This window comes from Oncorhynchus mykiss, chromosome 23 (assembly GCF_013265735.2).
Source record: "Oncorhynchus mykiss isolate Arlee chromosome 23, USDA_OmykA_1.1, whole genome shotgun sequence".
Lineage (NCBI taxonomy): Eukaryota > Metazoa > Chordata > Actinopteri > Salmoniformes > Salmonidae > Oncorhynchus > Oncorhynchus mykiss.
This window is the reverse complement of record NC_048587.1, coordinates 14,576,299-14,603,559: the sequence shown is the minus strand read 5'-3', so window position 1 is coordinate 14,603,559 and position 27,261 is coordinate 14,576,299. Positions and strand designations below refer to the sequence as shown.

Below are 27,261 nucleotides of genomic sequence, written 5' to 3'. Positions count from 1 at the left end.
TGGCCCGGTCGCAGTTGCAAATTGAGAACTTGCTCTCAACTAGCCTACCTGGTTAAAAAAGGTAAAATAAAATAAAAAATAAAAAAGTTAGTTAAGAACAAATTCTTATTTACAATGACGGCCAAACCCGGATGACGCTGGGCCAATTGTGCTCCGCCTATGGGACTCCCAATCATGGCCGGTTGTGATACAGCCTGGATTTGAACCAGGGTGTCAGTAGTGATGCCTCTAGCACTGAGATGTAGCGCCTTAGACCGCTGCGCCACTCGGGAGCCCCCAACCCCCAACACAGACCCCAAAGATAACAAATCATAGTTGTTATGCTGGAAAGTAGATGGCAGATGGTTATTCTTCCCTGTCCTCAGTGTTTTCTTCTCTGAACAAAGACACAGGATGTAGTTTATAACCCAACCCTAGCCTGTGGTTGACCAATTAGAATTCCTTGCAGTAAAATTGTGCCAATTGCCAAGTAACAAGTATCCCTTTTCAAGCTCAATGTATAAACAATTTGGACCAATGAGAACTTGACACATGTAACTATGAGCCCTGGACTGAAATTCCTCCCGTGTCCCTGAACCATTAATCTTCAGTTCCCCATTACAGAAACAACTATTTCCATTGATCATTACTTTCCTCTTGATCTTTAGTCCTCTGTGTTGTGTATTCATCTTACACTGCCATTGGGTGCATGTGACATACATGTACTGTAAAAGCCATAGGGACTCGGAATTTGGCACAAACAGTAATGAAATGCTGCCTGATGGGTATAAAGGGGTCTTAGCCACTGTAGTCAGATCAGCTGTTGAGTGGATGGGGCTGGAGGTTCCAGCAAGGGTTTCTATGGGACCCAGTCGTGCCAGTCACTGTAATAACAGGTTCCATCATAGAGAGACTAAAACACAAAGCAGCAGCACTCACCCCTAGAAGTGACCAATTAGAGCAGATGTCATGAGACCTAAGTGACCAATTAGAGTACACATCAGGTGGCCGATGCAGATCCCATCACTGTAACATTAGCAAAAGGCCATTAGTGGCGCAACAAGGGCCTTTTTCATCTGGGAGAGGGAGAGAGGGATGGTCTGGGCCTGGATTATTCTGGCAGCAGGAGGTCAGAGCAACACAGGCAGATGAGAGATAGTTTCAGTCTCCTGATGGAAAGGAGTGTGTGTGTGTGCAGTGGTGTCCCTGAGGATAGAGACAAAAATATAAATCACTCCCTGGGGCTCAAAACATGTGTTACTCATCTGACCCCCTCTGAATCTCAACTGGTATTTAACAGCAGGAGACAGGATAAGAGAGGCAAGAGTCAAGGAGCTCTGGGCCTTAATGCTTCTTGACTCAGTCCCCATGGTATGGAGTTAGGATCAGAGCCACTGAGTTGAGCACTTTCAAACACTATGCTAATGCTCTAGTACAGGGGTCTCCAACAGGTCAATCGCGAGCTGCTAGTAGCTCACGACCCACCTATGAGTAGCTTGCCAAACAATTCTGAAAGTACATGCAATTTGCAAGTATCAGACACTGCAAACTCCCAGCTATATAATCAACGCAACATTGACATTATCCCACCCCTGGTTAGCAACTTTTGTCTTAAAAAGCCAAACCAAACACAATATTTGCCAATTCATTTCCAGTAATATCCTGCTATGTGGTGGGGGCATTTGTCTGGCAGTCTGTGTGTAGCCAGTTGATGTGATAACCATCTTGTGGGTTGGCAGAATTACTTTCCCCAAAACCTTTTCAAGGTAGGCTTACCTGGCAGAAGTATAGTACGTAAGTATATCATTTGTTATTTGCAAACTTTGCCATGAAATGAGCAGCAGCAGTACAGAACCATTGCTAGACCAGCACATTAGATGGCTCATTTCTCACTTGCTAGATGCACAGTTAAAGGGCCAGGTGTGCAATTAAAGGGGAATTACACTAAAACATATAGTTTTTTTTTGTTTGTTTTCTTCTAGACCTTTCTGTTGTGATTTAAACATTGACATGGACTCAGAACATCCAATTTCCTTGTTTCTCTATGAACAATTGTAATAAAAAAGTAATAATCTCAAACCAGGAAAATATTAAACAGAATTTGGGGAAGGGGGGGTGATTTTATAGGGCCCCCCTTAGAGTTGTTTGTTTATTAACCATTATTTTACCAGGTATTTTGACAGAAAACATAGTTCACTACTTTCTCTTGCACACTGAGGACCTGGGAAGAGTTGGAGAAGAGAAGAATGTGCCAATTTGAAAGCTGGAAAAAAATAAGTAGCTAGCGACATGTTACATTTTTTTCAAGTAACTCTCATGCTACAAAGGACCCCGGCAAGAGAAAAGGACCTAAGCTAAACTCAGCAAAAAAAAGAAAAGTCCCTTTTTTAGGACCCTGTCTTTCAAAGATAATTCGTAAAATCCAAATAACTTCACAGATCTTCATTATAAAGGGTTTAAACACTGTTTCCCATGCTTGTTCAATGAACCATAAACAATTAATGAACATGCACCTGTGGAGCGGTCATTAAGACACTAACAGCTTACAGACGGAAGGCAATTAAGTTCACAGTTAAGAAAACTTAGGACACTAAAGAGGCCTTTCTAATGACCCTGAAAAACACCAAAAGAAAGATTCCCAGAGTCCCTGCTCATCTGCGTGAACGTGCCTTAGGCATGCTGCAAGGAGGCATGAGGACTGCAGATGTGGCCAGGGCAATAAATTGCAATGTCCATAGTGTGAGACGCCTAAGACAGCGCTACAGGGAGACAGGACGGACAGCTGATCGTCCTCGCAGTGGCAGACCACATGCAACAACACCTGCACAGGATCGGTACATCCAAACATCACACCTGCGGGACAGGTGCAGGATCGCAACAACTGCCCGAGTTACACACCAGGAATGCACAATCCCTCCATCCAGTGCCATCCAGTGACTGTCCGCAATAGGCTGAGAGAGGCTGGACTGAGGGCTTGTAGGCCTGTTGTAAGGCAGGTCCTCACCAGACATCACCGGCAACAGCGTTGACTATGGGCACAAACCCACCGTTGCTGGACCAGACAGGACTGGCAAAAAGTGCTCTTCACTGACGAGTTGCGGTTTTGTCTCACCAGGGGTGATAGTTGGATTTGCGTTTATCGTCGAAGGAATGAACGTTACACTGAGGCCTGTACTCTGGAGTGGAATCGATTTAGAGGTGGAGGGTCCGTCTTGTTCTGAGGCAGTGTGTCACAGGATCATTGAACAGAGCTTGTTGTTATTGCAGGCAATCTCAATGCTGTGCGTTACAGGGAAGACATCCTCCTCCCTCATGTGGTACCCTTCCTGCATGCTCATCCTGACATGACCCTCCAGCATGACAATGCCACCAGCCATACTGCTCGTTCTGTGCGTGATTTCCTGCAAGGCAGGAATGTCAGTGTTCTGCCATGGCCAGCGAAGAGCCCGGATCTCAATCCCATTGAGCACATCTGGGATCTGTAGGATCAGAGGGTGAGGGCTAGGGACATTCCCCCCAGAAATGTCCGGGAACTTGCAGGTGCCTTGGTGGAAGGGTGGGGTAACATCTCACAGCAAGAACTGGCAAATCTGGTGCAGTCCATGAGGAGGAGATGCACTGCAGTACTTAATGTAGCTGGTGGCCACACCAGATACTGACTGTTACTTTTGATTTGGACCCCCCCCACCCCCTTTGTTCAGGGACATATTATTCAATTTCCGTTAGTCACATGTCTGTGGAACTTGTTCAGTTTATATCTCAGTTGTTGAATCTTATGTTCATACAAATATTTACAAATTTTAAGTTTGCTGAAAATAAACACAGTTGACAGTGAGAGGACATTTCTTTTTTTGCTGAGTTTATGTCAGAGTGCTAAATAATGAATTGCTTGAGCCAGCAGGAACATGCAGGGAAATCAATAAGCAAGAGTCAATGACACCAAATCTCTGATCTTTTCAATCTTCGTAAAAATAAAGTTGCGATACTTCTGATGTTTCCTAACAGTTAGTAAACACAGGAATTAAACCGAGGTCTGTGTGGTTTTCTCCATATTTATTGATTTTATTTGTATTTGATTCATTAGGATCCACATTAGCCAACGCCAATGGCTCACAGCTAGTCTTACTGGGGTCCAACATACAACGAAAAATACATTACAGACAAAATACTTTACAATTTACATAAATTTAAAAACATTAACATGTAGTGTGTGTTTATCTGTCAGGTACACACATATGTGTCAGTACATACACACAACAAGTAGGTCACATGGGGGAGAGGTGTTGTGCCTTGAGGTGTTGCTTTTTTGTTTTTTGAAACCAGGTTTGCTGTTCAGTTGCGCTACATAAGATGGAAGGGAGTTCCATGCACTCATGGCTCTGTATAATACTGTACGTTTCCTTGAATTTGTTCTGGACCTGGAGACTGTGAAAAGATCTCTGGTGTCATGTCTGGTGGGGTACGTGTGTGTGTCAGTGCTTTTTGTAAGTTGACTATGCAAACAATTTGGATTTTCCAACACACTAATGTCTCTTATAAAAACAAGAAGTGATGCAGTCAGTCTTTTCCCAACTCTTAGCCAAGACAAACCCTTCCCCTAACCCTAACCTTAACCCTAACCCCTAGCCTAGCTAATGTTAGCCAGCTAGCTAATGTTAGTGTTAGCCACCTAGATAATATTAGCCACAACAAATTGGAATTCTTAACATATCATACGTTTTGCAAATTCAAACATATTGTACATTTTGCAAATGTGTAATATATCATACTACATGGAATGTCTCGGATTTACGTAAATAATAATATGAAATGCCCTGAGACCAGGTTGACTGAATGACAATGAAAACAAATGTTTATTGAATGGACGTTCTCCCTCTCTGTGCTTTCCTGTACAGTCAATGGCCTTGTTAACACAACACCAGTGGTTTACAATTTAGACCACATGCAAACCCTTCTGAGACTGGGAGGTCTCAAAGTGTGCCCTCTCCTCTGATGCTTATCAAGGTCATGTGGAGGCTGTGTATTAGCAGGGCAGAGATGAAACAGAGCCATTGCTAACAGGGCTGGTTAAGGGAGTAAAATGATAGCAGCTGGCATAAGTTGGGGCTGTCAGATCCTACACCTCTGCTTAGAACCTCCAGTACCTGTCATCATCATCATCATCATCGCTATCTACCCGACCATGAACTATGACATCAGCATAGACGCGAACAGGTCTCTCTTGCAAAATAGATGTTATCTCAATGAGAATAACCAGTATAAATAAAGGTTAAATGACTGTGATGTTTACGACGGCCTCCCTTCTCCACAATGCTGCCACAGATTTCTTCAGAATGCTGCCACAGCATCACTGCTTTGAATTTCATTTACATAATTGCAATAAGGGATGGAGAACTGCTTTACTGCTTACAGCGTTCAGCTGTCATTGTCAGATGCTAAACAGATCAGGCATCCATAGATTGAGTCCAGGACACGTCCTTCGGGAATATCATTAAGAGAATGTCAACACTTAGATCTTCAGCAGCATCCATTTATCTATCATCCAAAGAGGACAAGTTACTTATTTTAAGATCCTTTTTATGAGGCCCGTATACACAAAGTGTCTCAAAGTAGGAGTGCTGATCTAGCATCAGTTTTCCCCTGTAGATCATCTTCATATTATATAAAATGATATGGACAGGGGGACCTGATCCTAGATCTGCTCATAGATTGTGCATGTATGAACATTAACACATCCAGCTCAAAGCAGGAGGTTTAAAAAAAAATAATACTAGACGCCAAAGTTCCGGACCATGTCTTTAATTGAGCAATTAATATCCCATCATGTATAAAGATGTCCAGTTGCCAATTATTTTGGCTAGAAGAAGAGATATCAGTGGCTTTGAAAGAGGGGTCTAAAAAAGCTTTAGGGGGTTTAAAGTGTGTGTGTGTGTGTGTGTGTGTGTGTCAGTCAGCAGATCCACCAACAAAGCACCAAATTATTGAATTTCTCGTGGAAGAATGGTGTTGCATCCCTTATTGAATCTATACCAAGGAGCATTGGAGCTGTTCTTGATTTGTGGTAGTTGGTGTTTCCTTTATTTGAGCTGTTATCTGTATAAATTGGTCTTAGTCCCAGCCATTCCACAGTGCTGCTGTTGGAGGGGGGTTGGCCATGGGATATACATTGATGAGGGGGAAGGGGAGGAGAAGTGAGTTTGAATGACCAGGGTCCATGGTAATTCTGGAGTGATTAAAGAGTGCATTTGCGCCACAGGAACACGGCAATAAATCTATCCTGACTGCTCCCTGTAGTAAGAGCCCTAGACCTATGAACGTGGCCAAGACACTAAGGGGTGGTTAACAGAATGCCAAACAGTTGCTCTGGATCTAGGGTGACCTAAAAAGTGGAAGAAATGGGATGTGACTATGTAACGTTGAACCTATTCAGCTTATAAGAGCCTACGTCATTTGAAGAATCTCGCTAATTTAACTTAGCACAAGTATTGTTGGATCTTCATCTCAATTGACTTTTCTTTCCCACGGGTTGGAAATGTGCATCTTCCCTCTCTCATCCTCCCCATGCTGCTCTCACATACATGTAGTGGAAGATCATAATGCACTGACACACTCTCTGGGAACTCATAATGAATGTCCCCCTGGGCTGCTAATTGTTTTGTCATTGTTGCCCGTGAGTTCCTCATCATACAGAGTGATAAAGATGGCCACCAAGCCATCACAGTTTTATTTGGTGGAGCCAAAGGATTAGTGGGAAGAATGAATACATGATAACAGGAATATAAAGCAGTCTCTTCTCTAGAGGTGTTCAATTCAACCTGGCAAAACCCTAGTCGTTTAGGGGCATGAGGTAAATACAAATTAAACAAGCCTGTAACAATGTGCACTGAGAGTCGAGAAGCAAGTTCAGGGAGTGAGTGTTTTAATAAAATCAACAGAACATAATACAAAACTAGAAACACGAACAGCGCACAGACAGGAAATAGAAACAGGAACAATGACGTCTGGGGAAAGAACCAATGGGAGTGACATATATAGGGCAGGTAATCAAGGAGGTGATGGAGTCCAGGTGAGTGTCATAATGTGCAGATGCGCGTAACGATGGAGACAGGTGTGCGCCATAACGAGCAGCCTGGTGACCTAGAGGCCGGAGAGGGAGCACACGTGACAAATCCACACCATTTGACACAACAGCAGTGTTAGATTATGATTATGGTAGCTTTGTTTTCAGTTTATGTGCTACTAATCTGAATCAGTTATCGGGAGAGATACTACAGTTTTGTCTGCATGTCCATTGTTTAATGTTGATTATTAATTGGCTGCCTAACTCAAATCAGTAACTTCATCTGCTTGACAAAATCTATATTCTATTAAAAACTAAAAACTACGTTTTTAGGAAATTTACATGAGCAACACAATGTCTATTCCATCCGCGTTGTACCAAGGTTTTCCATCACACAGCTTTGACCTACTACAGTAGCTATGTTGGTATTGTACTTCAAACTATGTGTAGGCAGGTTGCTTAGGATTCTAACCTTCTCAAACAGCCTTTATTTTATGTATTTATTTGATTTAACCTTTGTTTAATTAGGCAAGTCAGTTAAGAACAAATTCTTATTTACAATGACGGCCTACCAAAAGGAAAAAGACCTCCTTCGGGGAAAGGGGCCTGGGATTAAAAAATATATATTAAAAAAATGAACCTAACCTAAGCCTAATTCATTATTTTAGAGGTGCTTCCACATGAATGGGATTTGTACTGCATAACAAGGTAAACTAATTGCCATAATTTTTACACTGGAAGGTGATTATGCAACATTAAAAACTGGGTGGTTCGAGCCCAGAATACTGATTGGCTGAAAGTATACCACAATAAATATTTTTACTGCTCTAATTACATTGGTAACCAGTTTATAATAGCAATAAGGCACCTCAGGGGTGTGTGGTATATGGCCAATATACCATGGCTAAGGGCTCTATTTAGGCACTCAACGTTGCGTCGTGCGTAAGAACAGCCCTCAGCCATGGAATAATGTAGTTAGTATTTATTTAACATTAGCGGATTTTCCAGAGGGGGAAAAAAAAACAGCAACCCATTTAAGCCAGTAAACTGTAACATTTCTCTCTGATCTTTCTTAACAAGACAATCGAGCAAGCTCCTGGAAAATACACAAATAATCAACATGTAGCCTACCCATTAAAACGGATCAAACATCATTTCTGACTGGATGACATCTAGCATTGCCGTGCTGTGGCCAATGCTTTTGTGACTCGCAATGCTCATGATCAGTCACTCACCACTGGTCTATTTGCACACCAGTTGGCTGTCTAGGCCTAACTGGCGAGACTGACACATAGCCTACTACTAACATATATCTACTGTCTGTGTTTAACGTACCTGTAAAGGCTCAGCTAGGTTGTTGAATGTGATTCTTCAATAAGACGATTCTGGTCTCTAAAAAAATAAATCAGAAACCTACTAGGCTTACATACAGGCCTAGCTGGCTAGCTGCTAGATAATATCCTACACCAAATCAATTCAGACCTGCGAACTATTTAAACTGAGCTATATCAGAAAAAACGGGCAAATCTGGAATACAATGTAAAGCATATTTTGTTAAATACGTATATTTAGGATTTTTTTGTTGTTGTATGGTGATGATTAATTGTTTCATGAGTCGTTATTGGAGATTAGTTTGTCTCAGAGATTAAAGGGAGAGAGTGAATGTTTGGCAGGAGGTCCTCTCAGAGAGGAGAATAGCACCTTACGCTCAAGTACATCAAAACACATCAGGTAGAACAGATTGGCGCAAATTTAGATTATGATTACATTATATTAGATTACATCCAATCAAGTTGATTTGCAAATGTTCATCGACGTTGGTGTCATACAGACTTAAATATGATGGTACGGAGATATTAATTTAACATCAAGCTTTAATCAATGCCTATATGTGACCGACCGTCTCGATTCGGTCTTATGTAGCAACATTTTAAATGCTTAAGTGTTTTTTACATGGGATAAAAGTAGAGACCCAGAGCTAGAGAATGTTATATCATACACTGCAGTTGAAGAACTGTGGGAAAGTAATTCTGCTTTCAAAGTTGATAAACTTATATCCCCACTTTTGAGAAAATGTCCCTTGAATACTTTGGTACACCTACTGGAGAGCTGTTCTTTGTCTATACCCATTCAGCATCGTTCACACCCTCTTAAGCATTAGCCCCACCCATCCCTTAATTTGCTATACAAAGTGATTAGTTTAGTAAACAACCAATGATTTCACAACTAAAAGTGGTTAATGTAGTAGCCTACAATAAGGAAAAACTCCAGTTAAAAGTACACTTTATATAGTCCTTGGCCTATATCTTATTCTGACTTTGGTGCAGGTCATGTTGTTCTTCACATTACCGTCTCTGGCAAACACACACTATATCAAATAAAGTAATACGTTGATTTTTCACATGCACAGGATAGAGACACTGACATCTTGCGTCTGGACAAGCTAAATGCCTTCTTCACCCGCTTTGAGGATAACACAGTGCCACCGACGTGGCCTGCTACCAAGGACTGTGGGCTCTCCTTCCCCGTGACCGACGTGAGTAAGACATTTAAGCGTGTTAATCCTCGCAAGGCTGTTGGCCCAGACGGCATCCCTAGCCGCGTCCTCAGAGCATGCACAGACCAGCTGGCTGGAATGTTTACGGACATATTCAATCTGACAGGCTGACCACACCGCTCGCGTCGGTTTATAGAAGCAGGTACCCACGTGCCAACTCCTCATTGGTTATAACCACGTGGGTGACTGAAAGACGAACGAGGTCAGTGCACCTAATTTATGGAAGTTGCCAATCGCAATTCAAGAGTCAAAGTCAAGAGAAGAAAAGGCCTGGAAGGAAGAGAGCTGACTAGAAACTATTCGGTTGACCGTTTTATATGTGGATTAATTGGTGGAGTAGAGTACTTTGTGCATTTCAGGTAAAAAACAACTCAATGTTTATATCCCAGGACAAATTAGCTAGCAACAGAAAGCTAGCTAAATAGGACAAATTAGCTAGCAAGTGCAAGCTAACTAGCTAAATTGCCACAAATGTTTAATGCTTTTTGACCTGTCCCCAAATTAATATAATTGGTTCAGAGTTTGTTTTGATATTGTAACCTGCGTGTCGTGATCGCGTTTGGTGTAGGGGGACAAAATAAATGTATGGACGATGGCGCACGATGGTGCACGCGCACAGCCGGTTTGGGTTCCGTGTCACACTATCCCAGTCCGCTGTCCCCACATGCTTCAAGATGTCCACCATTGTTCCTGTACCCAAGAAAGCAAAGGTAACTGAACTAAATGACTATCGCTACGTAGCACTCACTTCTGTCATCATGAGGTGCTTTGAGAGACTAGTCAAGGATCATATCACCTCTACCTTACCTGACACTCTAGACCGACTTCAATTTGCTGACCGCCCAAATAGATCCACAGACGATGCAATTGCCATTGCACTGCACACTGCCCTATCCCATCTGGACAAGAGGAATAACTATGTAAGAATGCTGTTCATTGGCTACAGCTCCGCATTCAACACCATATTACCTTCCAAGCTCATCATTAAGCTCAACGCCCTGGGTCTGAACCCCGCCCTATGCAACTGGGTCCTGGACTTCCTGACGGGCCGCCCCCAGGTGTTGAAGGTATGAAACAACACCTCCACGTCGCTGATCCTCAACACTGGGGCCCCACAAAGATGTGTGCTCAGCTCCCTCCTGTACTCCCTGTTCACCCATGACTGCGTGGTCACGCACGCTTCCAATTCAATCATCAAGCTTGCAGACGACACAACAGTCATAGGCCTGATTACCAAAAATGATGAGACAGCCTACAGGGATGGGGTAAGGGACCTGGGAGTGTGGTGCCAGATAAATAACCTCTCACCCAACATCTACAAAACAAAGAAGCTGATCATGGACTTCAGGAAACAGCAGAGGGAGCACACCCCTATCCACATCGACGGGACCTTGGTGGAGAAGGTGGAAAGCTTCAAGTTCCTCAGCGTACACATCACTGACAAACTGAAATGGCCCACCAACACAGACAGTGTGGTGAAGAAGGCCCAACAGCGCCTCTTCAACCTCAGGAGGCTGAAGGAATTTAGCTTGGCACCTAAAACCCTCACAAATTCTTACAGTAGCACAATTGGGAGCATCCTATCAGGCTGTATCATCGCCTGGTACGGCAACTGCACTGCCCACAATCGCAGGACTCTCCAAAGGGTGGTGTGAGCTGCCTAAAGTATCACCGAGGGCAAACTTCCTGGGCTCCAGGACACCTACAGCACCCGATGACACAGGAACGCCAAAAGATCATGAAGGACAACAACCACCCGAGCATAAGGCGAGGTCAGCACAGGTGCATCAAAGCTGGGACCGAGAGACTGAAAAAACAGCTTCTATCTCAAGGCCATTAGACTGTTAAATAGCCATCACTAGCACATTAGAGGCTGCTCCCCTATAAACATAGACTTAAAATGACTGTCCACTTTAATAATGGAACACTAGTCACTTTGATAATGTTTACATACTCTGCCTTACTCATCTCATATGTATATATTGTATTCTATCCTTTTCTTCTGTATCTTAGTCTATGCCGCTCTGAAATTGCTTGTCCAAATATTTAAATATTCTTAATTCCATCCCATTGCTTCAGATTTGTGTGTGTTGTGTGTATTGTTGTGAAATTGTAAGATATTACTATACTGTTGGAGCTGGAAACACAAGCATTTCGCTACACCCCGCATTAACATCTGCTAAACACGTGTATGTGACAAATACAATTTGATTTGATTTGATTTAAACAGTACAGTGACATGGTTACTTGCAAAGTAGCAATATAAAAAACAGAAAGTGTGCAGTTAAAAATATTTTTGAAATGTTTTATAATTATTAGATGACACTTACCTGACATGCTTGTCTAAATTGATGGGTCATGTGAAGAAATCCTATAACTACCCCCAGCCACATCTAGCTATGTGGATGGTTCCAATTGTCTTGACATGTACACATGTTCCTGAAACACAATAAATGGCGGTAATCACCAGACACACATGGCTAACGTGATGGGTCATGTAACCATCTGGCAAAGTGTTTTGTTTAGACATAATACCAACTCATACTACTACCAACCAATTCAAACATTGTCATAGCTGTAGTAGGGATCTGCAGGTAGCTAAAGCCAACCAACCAGGTTCAATGTTAACTAGCTATAATTAGACTATAACTAAGACTGATTTGAATAATATTCGTACATGTAACGTGTTCGTACAGTTCGTACACGTAACGTTACCTAGCGAGCCAGCAAGCTAATGTTGGCTAGCTAGCTAACAGTATGCTTTAACTTGCAATGAAAACAACTTTCTGACAAAATTACAAACATGTAATAATCCGAAAATGTAGCTAGACTCTTAATATTATATTATTTTTTTAAAACGCGCGGTAGAAAGTAGTATCAACACATACTGAGCAGCTCACGTTATAAACAGAAGCATGCTACATGGCAGACCAATCCAAACTCATCTCCCGGCATGTTCAGTCCATCCATGATCTCTGTTTTTTTCCGTGGCTGAACCAACTTGGCTCGTAATTTAACAATTTTATTTGTATTTACGGATGGAATACAAGTTTGTTATTAAAAAATGCATTTTGATTTAAAAATATGTTTATGTTCAAATGCCTCTCCTGTGAAGTAGTGACATGCGACACACGCCTAGTTTCCTGAAACAAGTCACATATATTTCACCTGAATAGGCTGGTGTGACAGGGCTGGTGTGACAGGGCTGTGTGTGTGTGTGTGTGTGTGTGTGTGTGTGTGTGTGTGTGTGTGTGTGTGTGTGTTTTTTTGTCTGCTGTGTGTGTTCATGCTGTGTGTATGTGTTTGTGTACGTACTTGCATGGCTCTCTATGCTCATGCGTGCCTGTGTGTGTGCTCATTTCTTCTCTCTGATGACTAGCTGACTGCTGCAAGCAAGGGTTCAGCTGGAATCAGTCAGCTTTTCGCATCATCAAACACTGTGATGAAATCGCAGAACCCCCATTATGCCGTTTAGATGTGCGATGGGAGATGATTCATATCGGAGGCTTTGTTCTGGGCCCTCATTATTATTTGTCTTTGCTATGCAGACAGCCGTATCCCTCTACCTTTCTGACATCTCATTTATTTACATATGTTTTAGGTGTGTAGGTGCAAAGTGAGGAATTCATGACTTCGGCTGTGTCTATTCCCTTTGGGCCAAAAGTAGTGCAATAATGGGGTGCCATTTGGGACGCAGACGTGGTCTCCTGCTTAAAGCTAGAATCCTTAGTTGCTACATCCATTTTTTGACTTAGAAATCAATTATATGCAGTCCATTCGGAAAGTATTCCGACCCCTTGACTTTTTCCACATTTTGCTATGTTACAGCCTTATTCTAAAATTGATTTAATAAATGTTTTTCCTCATCAATCTACACACAATACCCCATAATGACAAAGCGAAAACAGGTTTATAGACATTCTTGCAAATGTATTAAAAATTAAGTATTCAGACCCTTTGCTATGAGACTTGAAATTGAGCTCAGGCGCATCCTATTTCCATTGATCATTCTCTAGATGTTTCTAAAACTTGATTGGAGTACACCTGTGGTAAATTCAATTCATTGGACATGATTTGGAAAGTACACACCTGTCTATATAAGGTCTCACAGTTGACAGTGCATGTCAGAGCAAAAACCAAGCCATGAGGTCAAAGGAATTGTCCGTAGAGCTCCGAGAGGATTGTGTCGAGGCACAGATCTGGGGAAGGGTACCAAAACATGTCTGCAGCATTGAAAGTCCCCAAGAACACAGTGGCCTCCATCATTCTTAAATGGAAGAAGTTTGGTACCACTTCTTAGAGCTGGCCGCCCGGCCAAACTGAGCAATCAGGGGAGAAGGGAGATGTGACATAGAACCCGATGGTCACTCTGGCAGAGCTCCAGAGTTCCTCTGTGGAGATGGGAGAACCTTCCAGAAGGACAACCATCTCTGCAGCACTCCATCAATACCAATCAGGCCTTAATAGTAGAGTGGCCAGACGGAAGCCACTCCTCAGTAAAAGGCATATGACAGCCCGCTTGGACTTTGCCAAAAGGCACCAATAGACAATATAAACAAGATCCTCTGGTCTAATGAAACCAAGATTGAACTCTTTGGACTGAATGCCAAGCGTCACATCTGGAGGAAACCTGGCACCATCCCTACAGTTAGCGTTTGTGGCAACATCATGCTTAGGGGATGTTTTTCAGCGGCAGGGACTGGGACACCAGACCCTTGATGAAAACCTGCTCGAGAGCGCTCAGGACCTCAGACTAGGGTGAAGGTTCACCTTCCAACAGGACAACAACCCTAAGCACACAGCCAAGACAACGCTGGAGTGGCTTCGGGACAAGTCTCTGAATGTCCTTGAGTGGCCCAGCCAGAGCCCGGAGTTGAACTTGATCAAACTCTGGAGAGAACTGAAAATAGATATATTTTGAGAGGATCTGCAGAGAAGAATGGGAGAAACTCCCCAAATACAGGTGTGCCAAGCTTGTAGCGTCATACCCAAGAAGACACGAGGCTGTAATTGCTGCCAAAGGTGCTTCGACAAAGTACTGAGTAAAGGGTCTAAATATTTATGTAAATGTGATATTTCAGTTTTTTATTTGTATAATTTTGAAAAAATACATTTTAGAATATTAATTTGGAATATGTCAAGGGGTCTGAATACTTTCCAAATGCACAGTATATACCCATTCATTCTTGAAGAATATAACTTGTAATGCCTCATGAGTTTAGTTCAACTGTCGTACCTTATCAGGACCCAAAATATAAGCAAGTTTAACTCCAGTGTTTGTTAACAAAGTAAATGTAAACAAATTCTGAACATGGTTAAAACTATCATTTTGATATCATGGATGGTCAGTCCTTTCTTACATAGCTCTCGCTTTGAGTTTAAGAGTGGTTACATTTCTCAAGCCCCCCCCCCCCCCCAGTCATCAACATAAATATTAATGTTTCTACACTTCGATGTAATGGTAGTTTATGAGACCAGTTGCTCCCTTAACTCCCGCTCTGGTGCTCAGCACCCTGCAATGAAATTAAGTCACAGAGCTTCATAACCAGGTTACCATGGATACACTAAAAGCACTGTAGCTATACCTCCTCTTTGCTGCTGTATCATAAATTGGAAAAGGCACTATGGGCCAACATCTCTCAACGGTTATTACTACAAAAGAGGACGGCCAATACATCATGAAAAAGATGGATTAAATGGATCAGTAGAGTAGGTGTGTGTCTGTGTGTATGTGTCTGTCTTTTTCCATGTGTGTGCCGGTGCATCGGTGCATGTGCATGTCCTCTTCTAACCTCTTGAGATTCATTTCATACTTTAAAGAGAAGTGGAATCACAATCTATGATGTATGTACTGTGCTGATAATTACAACGCAGTCAATTTCAGGCTGTTGTGAATTCAGTGTATGCAATTGTATGATAAATTTAAATGCTACACTCACTGAAATTATAGCCCTTTCAGTAACTCAAATGACTTCAATTTTAATCAATGGACCAACCACAATTGAGGGTATTGTCATAAAGACCACACACACAAAATGAAATAGTAGCTGAAAGGGTAATTGAATGAGTTGATCTGTAGAGTACACCCCAGGTCACACACTCATTCCACCTCCGAGCCAAATCTCAAATTACAATCTGCACGGCCACAAAGCAGCCACTATTTTTTTTCCCTCTCATCAAATGAATATCCAGTTGAATCACATTTTTCGAGTACAACAATACGGCATCTAGTAGTGATGGGGAGGAACATCAATACAGTGGTGTATCGCAATATTTGGGGGGGTGATATTATATTGATTCTCTGACGAGTATAAAAAAGGTAGTTAACGTTAGCTAGTGCTTGTCGGCTGTACCTTCGCCATAACTCTGGTATTTCTTCTTCCATAACTTGATTTCCACAATATTTGTACATGTTTTCAGCACTTTTATTAATATGACTTATCGAAACTTGTTTTCTCTTGTGCCTCTGCAGCAGACAAGACATATGGTGAGAAATATGTTTGGAACATCAAATCACAATATACTGTATATTTGCAATACATATAGAATCGTGATGCATATAGATTCACAATACATATCGTATCGGGAAGTATCATTATAATATCGTATCGTGAGGTCCCTGGCAATTCTCAGCCCTACTGTCTGCGAAGATTCAAATGTAGTATTAACTCTGACAGATGCTACTAAAGTTGGTAGTAGTGACACATTTGGAAATCCCCCTGTTCTATTATTTCTGGCAACAGAGACCCTCTTTATGTCTGAAACAATACCGTTTCTTATTTCGCTGGCAGAAAAATTAGGACCCATAACTGAATCAGGGACCAGTAGCATATCTGCTTTATTGTACTATCTTGTTTTCTTTTTGCCCCACAGCCTCCAGACTAAATTTCTGAAGGTTAAAACCAATCGTAGAGTAATGTAGTACAGAGATCGTACTGAAAGGACTGAATGGAAAAAAGAGGGTCCATTTTATGGTTTGTTTTTCTCTGGATTGGGCCAAATAGAGACACACCCCTATGTCAGCCTAATCCAAGGCTTTATTTCACCTTTCAAGACAAGTCTAGTGGCAGCACTCCCCCTTTACCACATCAGTCACCGGCTTCATTAATAAGTGCATCGATGTCACCACAGTGACTGTACATACATATCCCAACCAGAAGCCATGGATTATGGGCAACATCCGCACTGAGCTAAAGGCTAGTGATGCCGTTTTCAAAGAGTGGGACACTAACGCGGACGCTTATAAGAAATCCTGCTACGCCTTCCAACGAACCATCAAATAGGCAAATTGTCAGTACGGGACTAAGATCGAATCCTACTACACTGGCATTGACGCTTGTCAAACTATCACAGATTACAAAGGGAAACCCAGCCGCGAGCTGCCCAGTGTCTCGAGACTACCAAACAAGCTAAATGCCTTCTATGCTCCCTTCGAGGCAAGCGACACTGAATCATTTGTGTGAGCACCAGCTGTTCCGGACGACTGTGTGATCACACTCTCCATAGCCGATGTGAGTAAGGCCTTAAAACAGGTTAACAATTACAATGCCACAGGATCAGATGGATTACCAGGACACATACTCGAAGCATGCGCTGACCAGCTGGCAAGTGTCTTCACTGACATTTTCAACCTCTCGCTGACCCAGTCTGTAATACCTACATATTTCAAGCAGACCACCATAATACATGTGCCCAAGAATGCCAAGGTAACCTGTCTAAATGACTATTGCCCCGCAGCACTCACATCTGTAGCCATGAAATGCTTTGAAAGGCTGTTCACATCAACACCATCATCCTAGACACCCTAGACCCAATGCAATTTGCATACTGCCCCAGAGGATCCACATATGACTCAATCTCTATTGCATTCCACACTGCCCTTTCCCACATGGACAAAAGGAACACCTACGTGAGAATGCTGTTCATTGACTACAGCTCAGTGTTAAACACCATAGTGTCCACTAAGCTAAGGACCTGGGACTGAACACCTCCCTCTGCAACTGGATCCTGGATTTCCTGACAGGACGCCCCCAGGTGGCGAGGTTAGGCAACAACACCTCTGCATGCTGACCTTCAACACAGGAGCCCCTCAGGGATGTATGCTTAGTTCCATCCTGTACTTCCTGTTGACCCACTACTGAGTGGCCACGCACAACTCCATCACCATCATTAAGTTTGCAGATGACACAATGGTGGTAAGCCTGATGACCGACGACAATGAGACAACCTATAGGGAGGTGGTCAGAGACATGGCAGTGTGGTGCAAGGACAACAACCTCTCCCTCAACGTCAGCAAGACAAAAAAGCTGATTGTAGACTACAGGAAACGAAGGTCCAAGTACACCCCCATTCACATTGACGGGCTGTAGTGGGTCGAGAACTTCAAGTTCCTCTGTGTCCACATCACTATGGATCTAACATGGTCCAAACACACCAACGGTCATGAAGAAACACAACAGTGCATCTTCCCCCTCAAGAGGCTGAAAAGATTTGGCATGCGCCCTCCGATCCTCAAAAAGTTCTACAGCTGCGCCATTGAGAGCATCTTGACTGGCTCCATCACCGCTGGTATGGCAAGTGCTCAATTAGTATTTGGTAGCATTGCCTTTAAATGATTTAACTTGGGTCAAAAATTTTGTGCAGCCTTCCACAAGCTTCCCACAATAAGTTGGGTGAATTTTGGCCCATTCCTCCTGAGCTGGTGTAACTGAGTCAGGTTTGTAGGCCTCCTTACTCGCACACACTTTTTCCGTTCTGCCCACAAAGTTTCTATAGGATTGAGGTCAAGGCTTTGTGATGGCCACTCCAATACCTTGACTTTGTTGTCCTTAAGCCATTTTGCCACAACTTTGGAAGTATGCTTGGGGTCATTGGAAGACCCATTTGCGACCAATCTTTAACTTCCTGACTTATGTCTTGAGATGTTGCTTCAATATATCCACATAATTTTCCTCCCTCATGAAGCCATCTATTTTGTTATGTGCACCAGTCCCTCCTGCAGCAATGCACCCCCACAACATGATGCTGCCACCCCCGTACTTCACGGTTGGGATGGTGTTCTTCAGCTTGCAAGCCTCCCCCTTTTTCCTCCAAACATAACAATGGTCATAATGGCCACACAGTTCTATTTTTGTTTCATCAGACCAGAGGACATTTCTCCAAAAAGTACGATCTTTGCCCCCATGTGCAGTTGCAAACTGTAGTCTGGCTTTTATATGGCAGTTTTGGCGCAGTGGCTTCTTCCTTGCTGAGCGGCCTTTCAGGTTATGTCGATATAGGACTCGTTTTACTGTGGATATAGATACTTTTGTACCTGTTTCCTTCAGTATCTTCACAAGGTCCTTTGCTGTTGTTTTGCGATTGATTTGCACTTTTCGCACCAAAGTACGTTCACCTCTAGGAGACAGAACGTGTCTCCTTCCTGAGCGGTATGACAGCTGACAAGGACGAACCAGACTTGTGGAAGTCTACAATTTTTTTTCTGAGGTCTTGGCTGATTTCTTTTGATTTTCTCTTGATGTCAAGCAAAGAGGCACTGAGTTTGAAGGTAGGCCTTGAAATACATCCACAGGTACACCTCCAATTGACTCACATTATGTCAATTAGCCTATCAGAAGCTTGTAAAGCCATGACATTTTCAGGGATTTTCCAAGCTCTTTAAAGGCACAGTCAACTTAGTGTATGTAAACTTCTGACGCACTGGAATTGTGATACAGTGAATTTTAAGTGAAATAATCTGTCTGTAAAGAATTGTTGGAAAAGGTACTTATGTCATGCACAAAGTAGATGTCCTAACCAAGAAATGTGTGGAGTGGTTGAAAAATGAGTTCTAATGACTCCAACTTAAGTGTATGTAAACTTCTGACTTCAACTGTACATAGATTGATTCAGAAAAAAATTGATTGCAAATCATTCAGTTTAATAAGGTAGTTTGCCACTTAAGTCAATCAGCTCTGTTATCAGTAAATGCATCATGTACTGAGTGGTTTAGTGAATGAAATGAATAACTGAATGAACAACTGAGTCTGTTATTTCTCTCTTAGATGACAGCCTTTGTCATGCTCTCAGGCACGCCTTTCACTCCCTTTGTTGTGAAATTAGTACGGAGTGTTTTAATGCATCACAACATTTACAGTACTGATAGACTCTTCTCCCTTATGCCATTAGAGAAGCACCTGTCTCTGTTCTGCTAAGATCCATCTCAGTACTATACTACAGTCTATGAGAGAAATTCTCTCAGGGCAAACAGCCCCGTCGTCACCCCAGCTGTTTTATTTACAATGAAGAATTATCTCAATCCACGCACAGAATATTCAATGTACCTACAGTACAGAAGGCTTAATTTCTAACAGTTTGTTTATTGACTAGGAATGATTATCCCAATCCATGCACAGTGTATTCCTATTTACTTAAACTGTTATTAATTTAAAACAGTTTGCCTTTGGATTAATCAAACAATATGATGTTTACCTCATATTTAAATATGTGCTAAGGTCATTTTATAGTGTATTTCTCTCAAAAGTGAGAGAAACATTTTGGAAGACAGTTCAAAATTGCGTAAGACCATGTAAGAAGAGGAATCTGTCTCCAAGACGAAACAGTGTTCTGTCTCCACAGAGCCAGTTGTATTTCCTGCCTCGCTCCAATCTGCTCTCAATCCAAACCTTGTCTGGGTGAAGCAGCTAGTTGGCATGGAAACCATGTAGCCTGTTTTAATTTCTCTCACTATGTGAGTAATGCTAACACAACACTGAACACAACTAAAGAGAGGTGGGCCATTTAAGCTTCAGACATGGCAATCATCTTGAGAGAATTATTACATTTTGATGTCATCATTTGAAATTTAGGCTACAGCCTAAAAAATAGCTAGAAAGCACTTCTAAGAAGGAATACCCATGTTCTCATTATGCTGCATGTAAGAAAATGTAATTATTGTACTTATCAGTAAACATTGTGCATGACATTAGTCTTTCAGAAACACACACACAAACATATAGATAAACAAACAGAGTCAATGATGCATTTTCTCTGACTCACATTTGGCTCAGACTAAAACGAGGATGAGTCACTGCTAGGTTAGAGTATCTGTTTCCTGGTCACTCATTCTTTAATAGCGAATGAGGTGAGGACATCTCCTCCAAAGCTTGTCACTGAGGAATACCAACTGCCTATGCAATATAAATCTCTGCTCCCGTATTCAGCAGTCTCATGGTGGCGGTAGGAACCCGGGCTTATGCACAGAGACACCTGATCAAGTTGCTGAACTGCACTGGGATTTGACACTCTTGAGATTTTTTTTTGTCACTTTAGCTGACATTAATTTGAGTTATATGGTTACACGGCCGTAGAGTTCATACGGACAGCTGACTCTCTCCTATTGTTTGTTGGGCCTCTCGGTGTAAACGTCTTCCGTCTGCTGGCTATCAGAAATGGCACATATTACTTTGTGGACCTGAGGGCTGGGCCAGTGTTAAGCGTAGGCACACTGAGCTTCTGATTCACTGTGTGAATAACGCCTGATGGGGAAATAACAACAGAGTGCTATATACAGTGGGGCAAAACAGTATTTAGTCAGCCACCAATTGTGCAAGTTCTCCCACTTAAAAAGATGAGAGAGGCCTGTAATTTTCATCATAGGTACACTTCAACTATGACAGACAAAATGAGAAAAAAAATCCAGAAAATCACATTGTAGGATTTTTTATGAATTTATTTGCAAATGATGGTGGAAAATAAGTATGTAATGATCAAATCAAAATCACATTTTATTTGTCACATGCCCCGAATACAACCGGTGTAGACCTTACAGTGAAATGCTTACTTACAAGCCCTTAACCAACAATGCTTTAAGAAGTTTTCAATAAAAAAATGTGTTTAAATTAAGAAGTTAAAATAGAAAATAAAAAGTAACAAATAATTAAACAGCAGCAGTAAAATTACAATAGCAAGGAAGGGGGTACCGGTACAGAGTCTATGTGCAAGGGAACTGGTTAGTCGATGTAATTGAGGTAATATGTACATGTAGGTAGAGTTTAAGTGACTATGCATAGATAATAAACAGAGAGTAACAGCAGTGTAAAAGAGGGGTCTGGGTAGACCTTTGATTAGCTGTTCATGACTCTTATGGCTTGGGGGTAGAAGCTGTTAATAAGCCTTTGGACCTAGACAGAGAGAACAGTCTATGACTAGGGTGGCTTGAGTCTTTGACAATTTTTAGGGCCTTTCTCTGACACCACCTGGTATAGAGGTCCTGGATGGCAGGAAGCTTGGTCCCAGTGATGTACTGGGACGTATTTACTACCCTCTGTACTGCCTTGCGGTCGGAGGCCGAGCAGTTGCCGTACCAGGCAGTGATGCAACCAGTTAGGATGCTCTCGATGGTGCAGCTGTAGAACCTTTTGAGGATCAGAAAGGGGAAGGGCCCAGGCAAGATCACACGGTGGCGCTGCTCCTAGTTAAATCAACTTTGAAGTGTGAAGTCCCCAGCGAGTTCCTCATGCAAATGTAGCCTTACTACCTTCTTAGGCCATTCCAGACCGACTTAGAGCGTTTGTTAAAGCAAGGCGTTGTGCATGCCACAGACAGCTCACCCTCTGGGCTATAAATCCCTTCGAAAAGGCTGATAAAGAGGATGAAAAGCTGCCGAGAGAGGATGGGCTTGTGAGATAAGATGTTCATGCAGTGTTGTGGCATTTAAAAGGATCTGTGTTGTGAGGTGAGGTCACCTGGTGTTCCTCACTGTTTGAGATCTGGGCCCATCACAAAACGTATTGGTGTATGACTGCTGATCTAGGATCAGGTTAGTATTTTAGATCATAATGGAGAAGATTATATATGAACAGGGAGGTCCTGATCCCAGATCATCACTCCTACTCTGAGACACTTTGTGAATAGGAGCCCAAATCCTTGAGCCACTCCTTCAAGGATTCCACTGTATCCTTCACCTGTCCCTGATGATGTCACCGATCAAATCCACTTTGACACGGTCTGGGATGCCTGTATCCCAGTGCTTTTGAGAAATATACTGCTTGCTTAAGCTTTTCTGGAGGAAAACCATGTAAGGTAAATTTCAAGGCAAAGATTCATCTCTCTCTGCAGGATGAAAATCAATAACCTTTCAAGTGCGAGTCAATGCAGAAACAAATAGCTAACAAACCCGGGTCGTAAATTAGCGCGGGCTCCTTGCACACGTTGGTTGTAAAGAGAAGAGATGGTGCTTAAGTATTCTGTTGGCTCATGTCACTTTACAGGATTGGCCTGCTCCAGGGTAATGTAATGGTCAGAGAGCTGAAGAACTTTGAATCTTGTAAGGCCATGTTGCCTGAGGAGAGCCATTCATTGCAGGAGAATTGGATGATAGACCTATGTAGATACTTTAAGTAATGGATATTATCTGTGAATCTGGGAGGCAAATGGCAATAACAATGGGAATTGGATGGGAATTGTTCTCTCTCCATGTTTCAGCATCACGGACAGTTTGTCCTTCCCTCGCCTCACCAACTCTTCCTCTTTCTCTTGGGACTAGCTGATGCCGGGCTCCTTTGACGTCACGTACATCCATAACAGACCTCATGCACCTATGGAAGTTTCAATGCTTTGAATTATGTTGTAGAATCATGGTTTCACCCAACAGTGTTTTCTGTTGGTTATTCTCCCTGAATGCTCTCAATGACGAATGAGTAGGGTGTCCAAATAAATGGATGGATAAAAACACATCACTGGGTAGATCTTGTCGTACTGGAGTGGAAACACATTTCCAGTGCAAAAATATGCAATTATGTTGTTATGATAATGTATAATATTTTATTAAACATTTATCAGGAAAATCTTAATCAGAGCACATTCACTTATGTGTAGGCTACGTTCTCCCATGCCCCTAAGCTGATGACTAGCACTTTGGGACCTTTTTATTTGACTAGACTTGAACTCAGATATGAGGAGTGCTTGCTCTGGTTCTGGTCCACCTAAGTGCACTCAAACCATTCTGGAACCACACCCACGTACAATGTAATGCCACTATACTTTTTAGAAACTGTCTATCCTTCCTAGAGCTCACAAAATGTCATTTTCAGGGGGTTCCATGGCGTTTATAGGCTGTGAGGGGAAGATAAAGTGAGGCCGGTTGTCTCTTTAAATCAACGCTGCAGTGTTGATGTGCCCTCGAGCTGAGATGTTAAGAACCATTTCCACCTCTGCGGCAGGAAACCTTACCAAATAGGCGCACGAGAGCTCATCAGACGACGTAGCCTACCGAGTGAAACCCATTCCCATGGTTACTTGTGCTCTTTGGTCGCTACCAATCTTGGAGAGAGAGGCAATGTGTCAATCTTACAAGCTACTGGAGTGATAATTTTCAGCCTCTCTCTAGCGAATGGCATTATTCAATTTGTATTTTGTCCTTTTTTATTCCACCCGCAGAATTCCGTGGCAGTCGCCGCAATCCATTTACCGCTGGCTGGTACGCCTAACCCCTCTGCGTTGCAATCTGTTGATAACTCGACTTGCAAGCTGCAGTTTATTGTCTTTCGAAATGGGAAACTCTTTCCTTGCACAGGGAATTCGTCAAACCTTGCAGATGATGGAAAACGTAGGAGCGTTTCGACACCAGTTGCTTTCACCAAATTAGGTAAGAGGAAATGCATGCATTTCATCATCATGGCTCTGATGTCAACGTTGTCTAAAACTGTGATCGGCTATCGACAAACACTGGTACACGCACATGCATGCAAAAATGAAAAAGTGCGCAGCCTGTAGAGATTTGATCCATATTACATATTTTTGTTAAAAACACAACTATGTCTAAATATTTTTTTTATCCTCAACACAGTCTAATCCACAACACATTTGACAAATCTTTATATGCGTGCTATTTCTTTTCATTGTATAATATTTTTGTCGTTACCATCCTCTTGATGATGATATCTGTGGCAGATGTTTAATAGCTTTTAAATCTTAAACACAAACATGTCAATGAAAGATACATTGTGAAAATAGGCAGAATTAATAATAATGTATGGTTGTCGGACAGTAAAGTGTGTGTGTGTGTGTGTGTGTGTGTTTCTTGGATGTTGCACTTAGACTTTCCACTTGGTTTCCCTAATTTAATGTGTTTCTTTCTTGCAGATGGGTGCAGCATCGGGAGCGCCGTGCACTCGGTTACCATTGCTCTCAGGCACTTCGCGCTGGGTGTAGACCCAACTGCAGCCTATTGGGATTTTGACCTGCTAGATGGGCACGGTGGCTGGCGGGCAGAGGGGTGCCACATAACAGGCTCCACGGGCAACACGACCACCATTCATTGCACTCATCACAATAACTTTGCGGTGCTAATGGTGAGTACAGAAGTGACCTTATTCCAATCATCTCACAGGACACCCTTTCCCTGGTTATCTCGCGGCTTGTTGCTTATAATGAATCCAATACATCATTTTGCACAAAGGAGTAGTCACGTGCCTTGCCAACCACTTCGTGATATAAGGGACCTTTGAAAATCTTGCTTTATTGTTGTAGCCTATTCCCACAGAGGAAAATGTAATGTGGGGATGCGCAATGGAACCATGGCTGAGGATTGTATTACTCGTTTTTTCTACATTTTGGAAATACGAAGTTGGTTTTCTTGTCTGCCACCTCTGCTAAAGGGAGTACGGCAGCTCAAATCGAAACGATGCTCAATAGAACGAGCGCCTTGTCAGTATTCGCCTTCAAGTCAAGCGCAAGTGGTGTAATAATTGGTTGCAACCTTCTTCCACCGAAATGTTCGATTGTAAAGCAAGCTATCATTAAATCTATCTCGCTCAAGTTGGCCGTGGTGTCGTCGAGGTGTGCATTTACGAATACCTTCTCCTGTCGACGTCCCCTATTAAAATTGATTTCATGAGGATAATACCGACAGCGCAATGGCATCGCATCGCTCAGTCATTCCGTAGTGCCTCTTTGCCTAGTCCGCGTTTGGAAGGACAGAAATCCTCCGGATGTTTACCGAAGAGTGGGATTCGCTAGATTGGGAGGTTAGTCCTTGTAGGGCATGAAAGTGGTGTTTTGTGGAATGTTGGTGTCTTCCCGAGTTGCTTTTATCGGAACATTTTAATTGAGTTCTTATTCCAGTTGGTAGAAATATGCCGGTTACAGACAGGGGAGAAAAAAGAGGCATAATGAGAGCAAGGGATGGTGTGCATGGAATATCAAACTGTTGTCAGATTGAGCGCAGATGTCAGATTGTCATTGCGTGGGGCTGTGGCAATGTAAACTATGTATTTAATATACAACCTGGGCTAGGGGAGACGCTTTTCACTTCGCTTGATGGCAAGCCGTTATTGGGATGGTGGCAGTCAGCGCACAAGCAAGGTGAGATCGCAAGTCAATTTAGTGAATAGACCTGACAACAGATTCATGATTTGAACTTCTGGGCACGTCAATTGGAAGTGCTAGTTGTGGTGGGCGGGTAGCTGTTGCCGTCTGGTCTCTCCAATGAAAGCAGATTATATTATTCCTGTGTTTGCGTGGAGACCGCGCGCACTTTACTAATGCAGTCACCACACCCGCAGTAGTATCTGCAGTGCCCGAGAAAAGGACCCTTATTTACGGGATCGTGACATCACCATTTTTTTCTGCACTGTCTCTGTTGCGTATGATTTCTCCCTCCTGTCTGACTCTGTATTACTGAACTTGTTGCGTGATCTCCTCATGGTAAGCTGGAACTGTTCTGGTCATGTGTTGTCTATCACCACATGTTATCTTATAATGTGTTATAAACTGATATTAGTGACTCCAGCATGGTCATTGAAGCAAGTTTGGATCACCCCAAAAAACTGTAACACAGCTGCCTTGATGTACAGAATGACAACAACTGTGTTAATGCTATATCTAGTGATCTCAACAAGTTGTAAACTCTACCTAAACTTTTAGTGTGGTCATTGAATATACAAGTAATGCTGAATAGATGTAATGTTACAATTAGAAAAAAACAAGCATTTATTTCAGAAATGGTCATAGTGTATGTAGCTGTGGTATGGTCATCTCAGATATCCTAAACGGGCAGTTCTGCAGCACAGTGTAATCAGATGATACAGTATTCACCTCTGAGGTGAACCACTGCCTGGACTGCAATAAAGTAGAGGCAACATGGCACCGTCTGCCCTCAAATGAGCCACAGTCAAATCTCTGCCAGGTACAAGACAAGAAACCATTAGAGCATAAATCTACAACTTTGAACAGAATGACACAGGGGCAAACAATCAAAGACAGTTTTGAGAGATGGCAAAGCGAGAACCACCATCTCGTCTGAAAGGCACACTAGCAATCTCCGGCTCTAATAATGTAGGCAGTTCTCATTCAGCACTTTGGGGCTTGTGTGGAGATGATTAGTCCACTAAAAGTGTGACAGTCCAATACAATTTCCCCTGGGGATTGGTATCCAGTTATGGTTTGTTATATTGAAAGCAATTTAATGAGATTCTTTTGACTTGGCTTAGGAGAATTTAATGCTAGAGTGTCTCTCTCGTAGACCTGTGACCAGAATGCTAAATGAAAGGAAGAAGGAGAATTTCATTGAAGGAGCTCTTGTTTCTGTTTGGATTAGCCCCTAGATACAAATATAAATATAGATATGAATAACATTAGATATTTTGGAACTTTTGGTTCATGGAATAGACAGCAGGTAGATTAC

At 42.4% G+C, this 27,261-nt stretch overlaps 1 protein-coding gene across 2 annotated transcripts in view; it reads left to right on the top strand.

Moving 5' to 3' along the window:
• Window positions 1-27,261, top strand: part of LOC110502313 (adhesion G protein-coupled receptor A3) — a 260,754-nt gene that overhangs the window by 154,196 nt on the left and 79,297 nt on the right. For both annotated transcript variants that reach the window (XM_036959858.1, XM_036959857.1), the window contains exons 13-14: window positions 24,015-24,222; window positions 24,720-24,928. In XM_036959858.1, coding sequence (XP_036815753.1) covers window positions 24,015-24,222; window positions 24,720-24,928 — 417 coding nt within the window. The remainder of the gene's footprint in view (window positions 1-24,014; window positions 24,223-24,719; window positions 24,929-27,261) is intronic.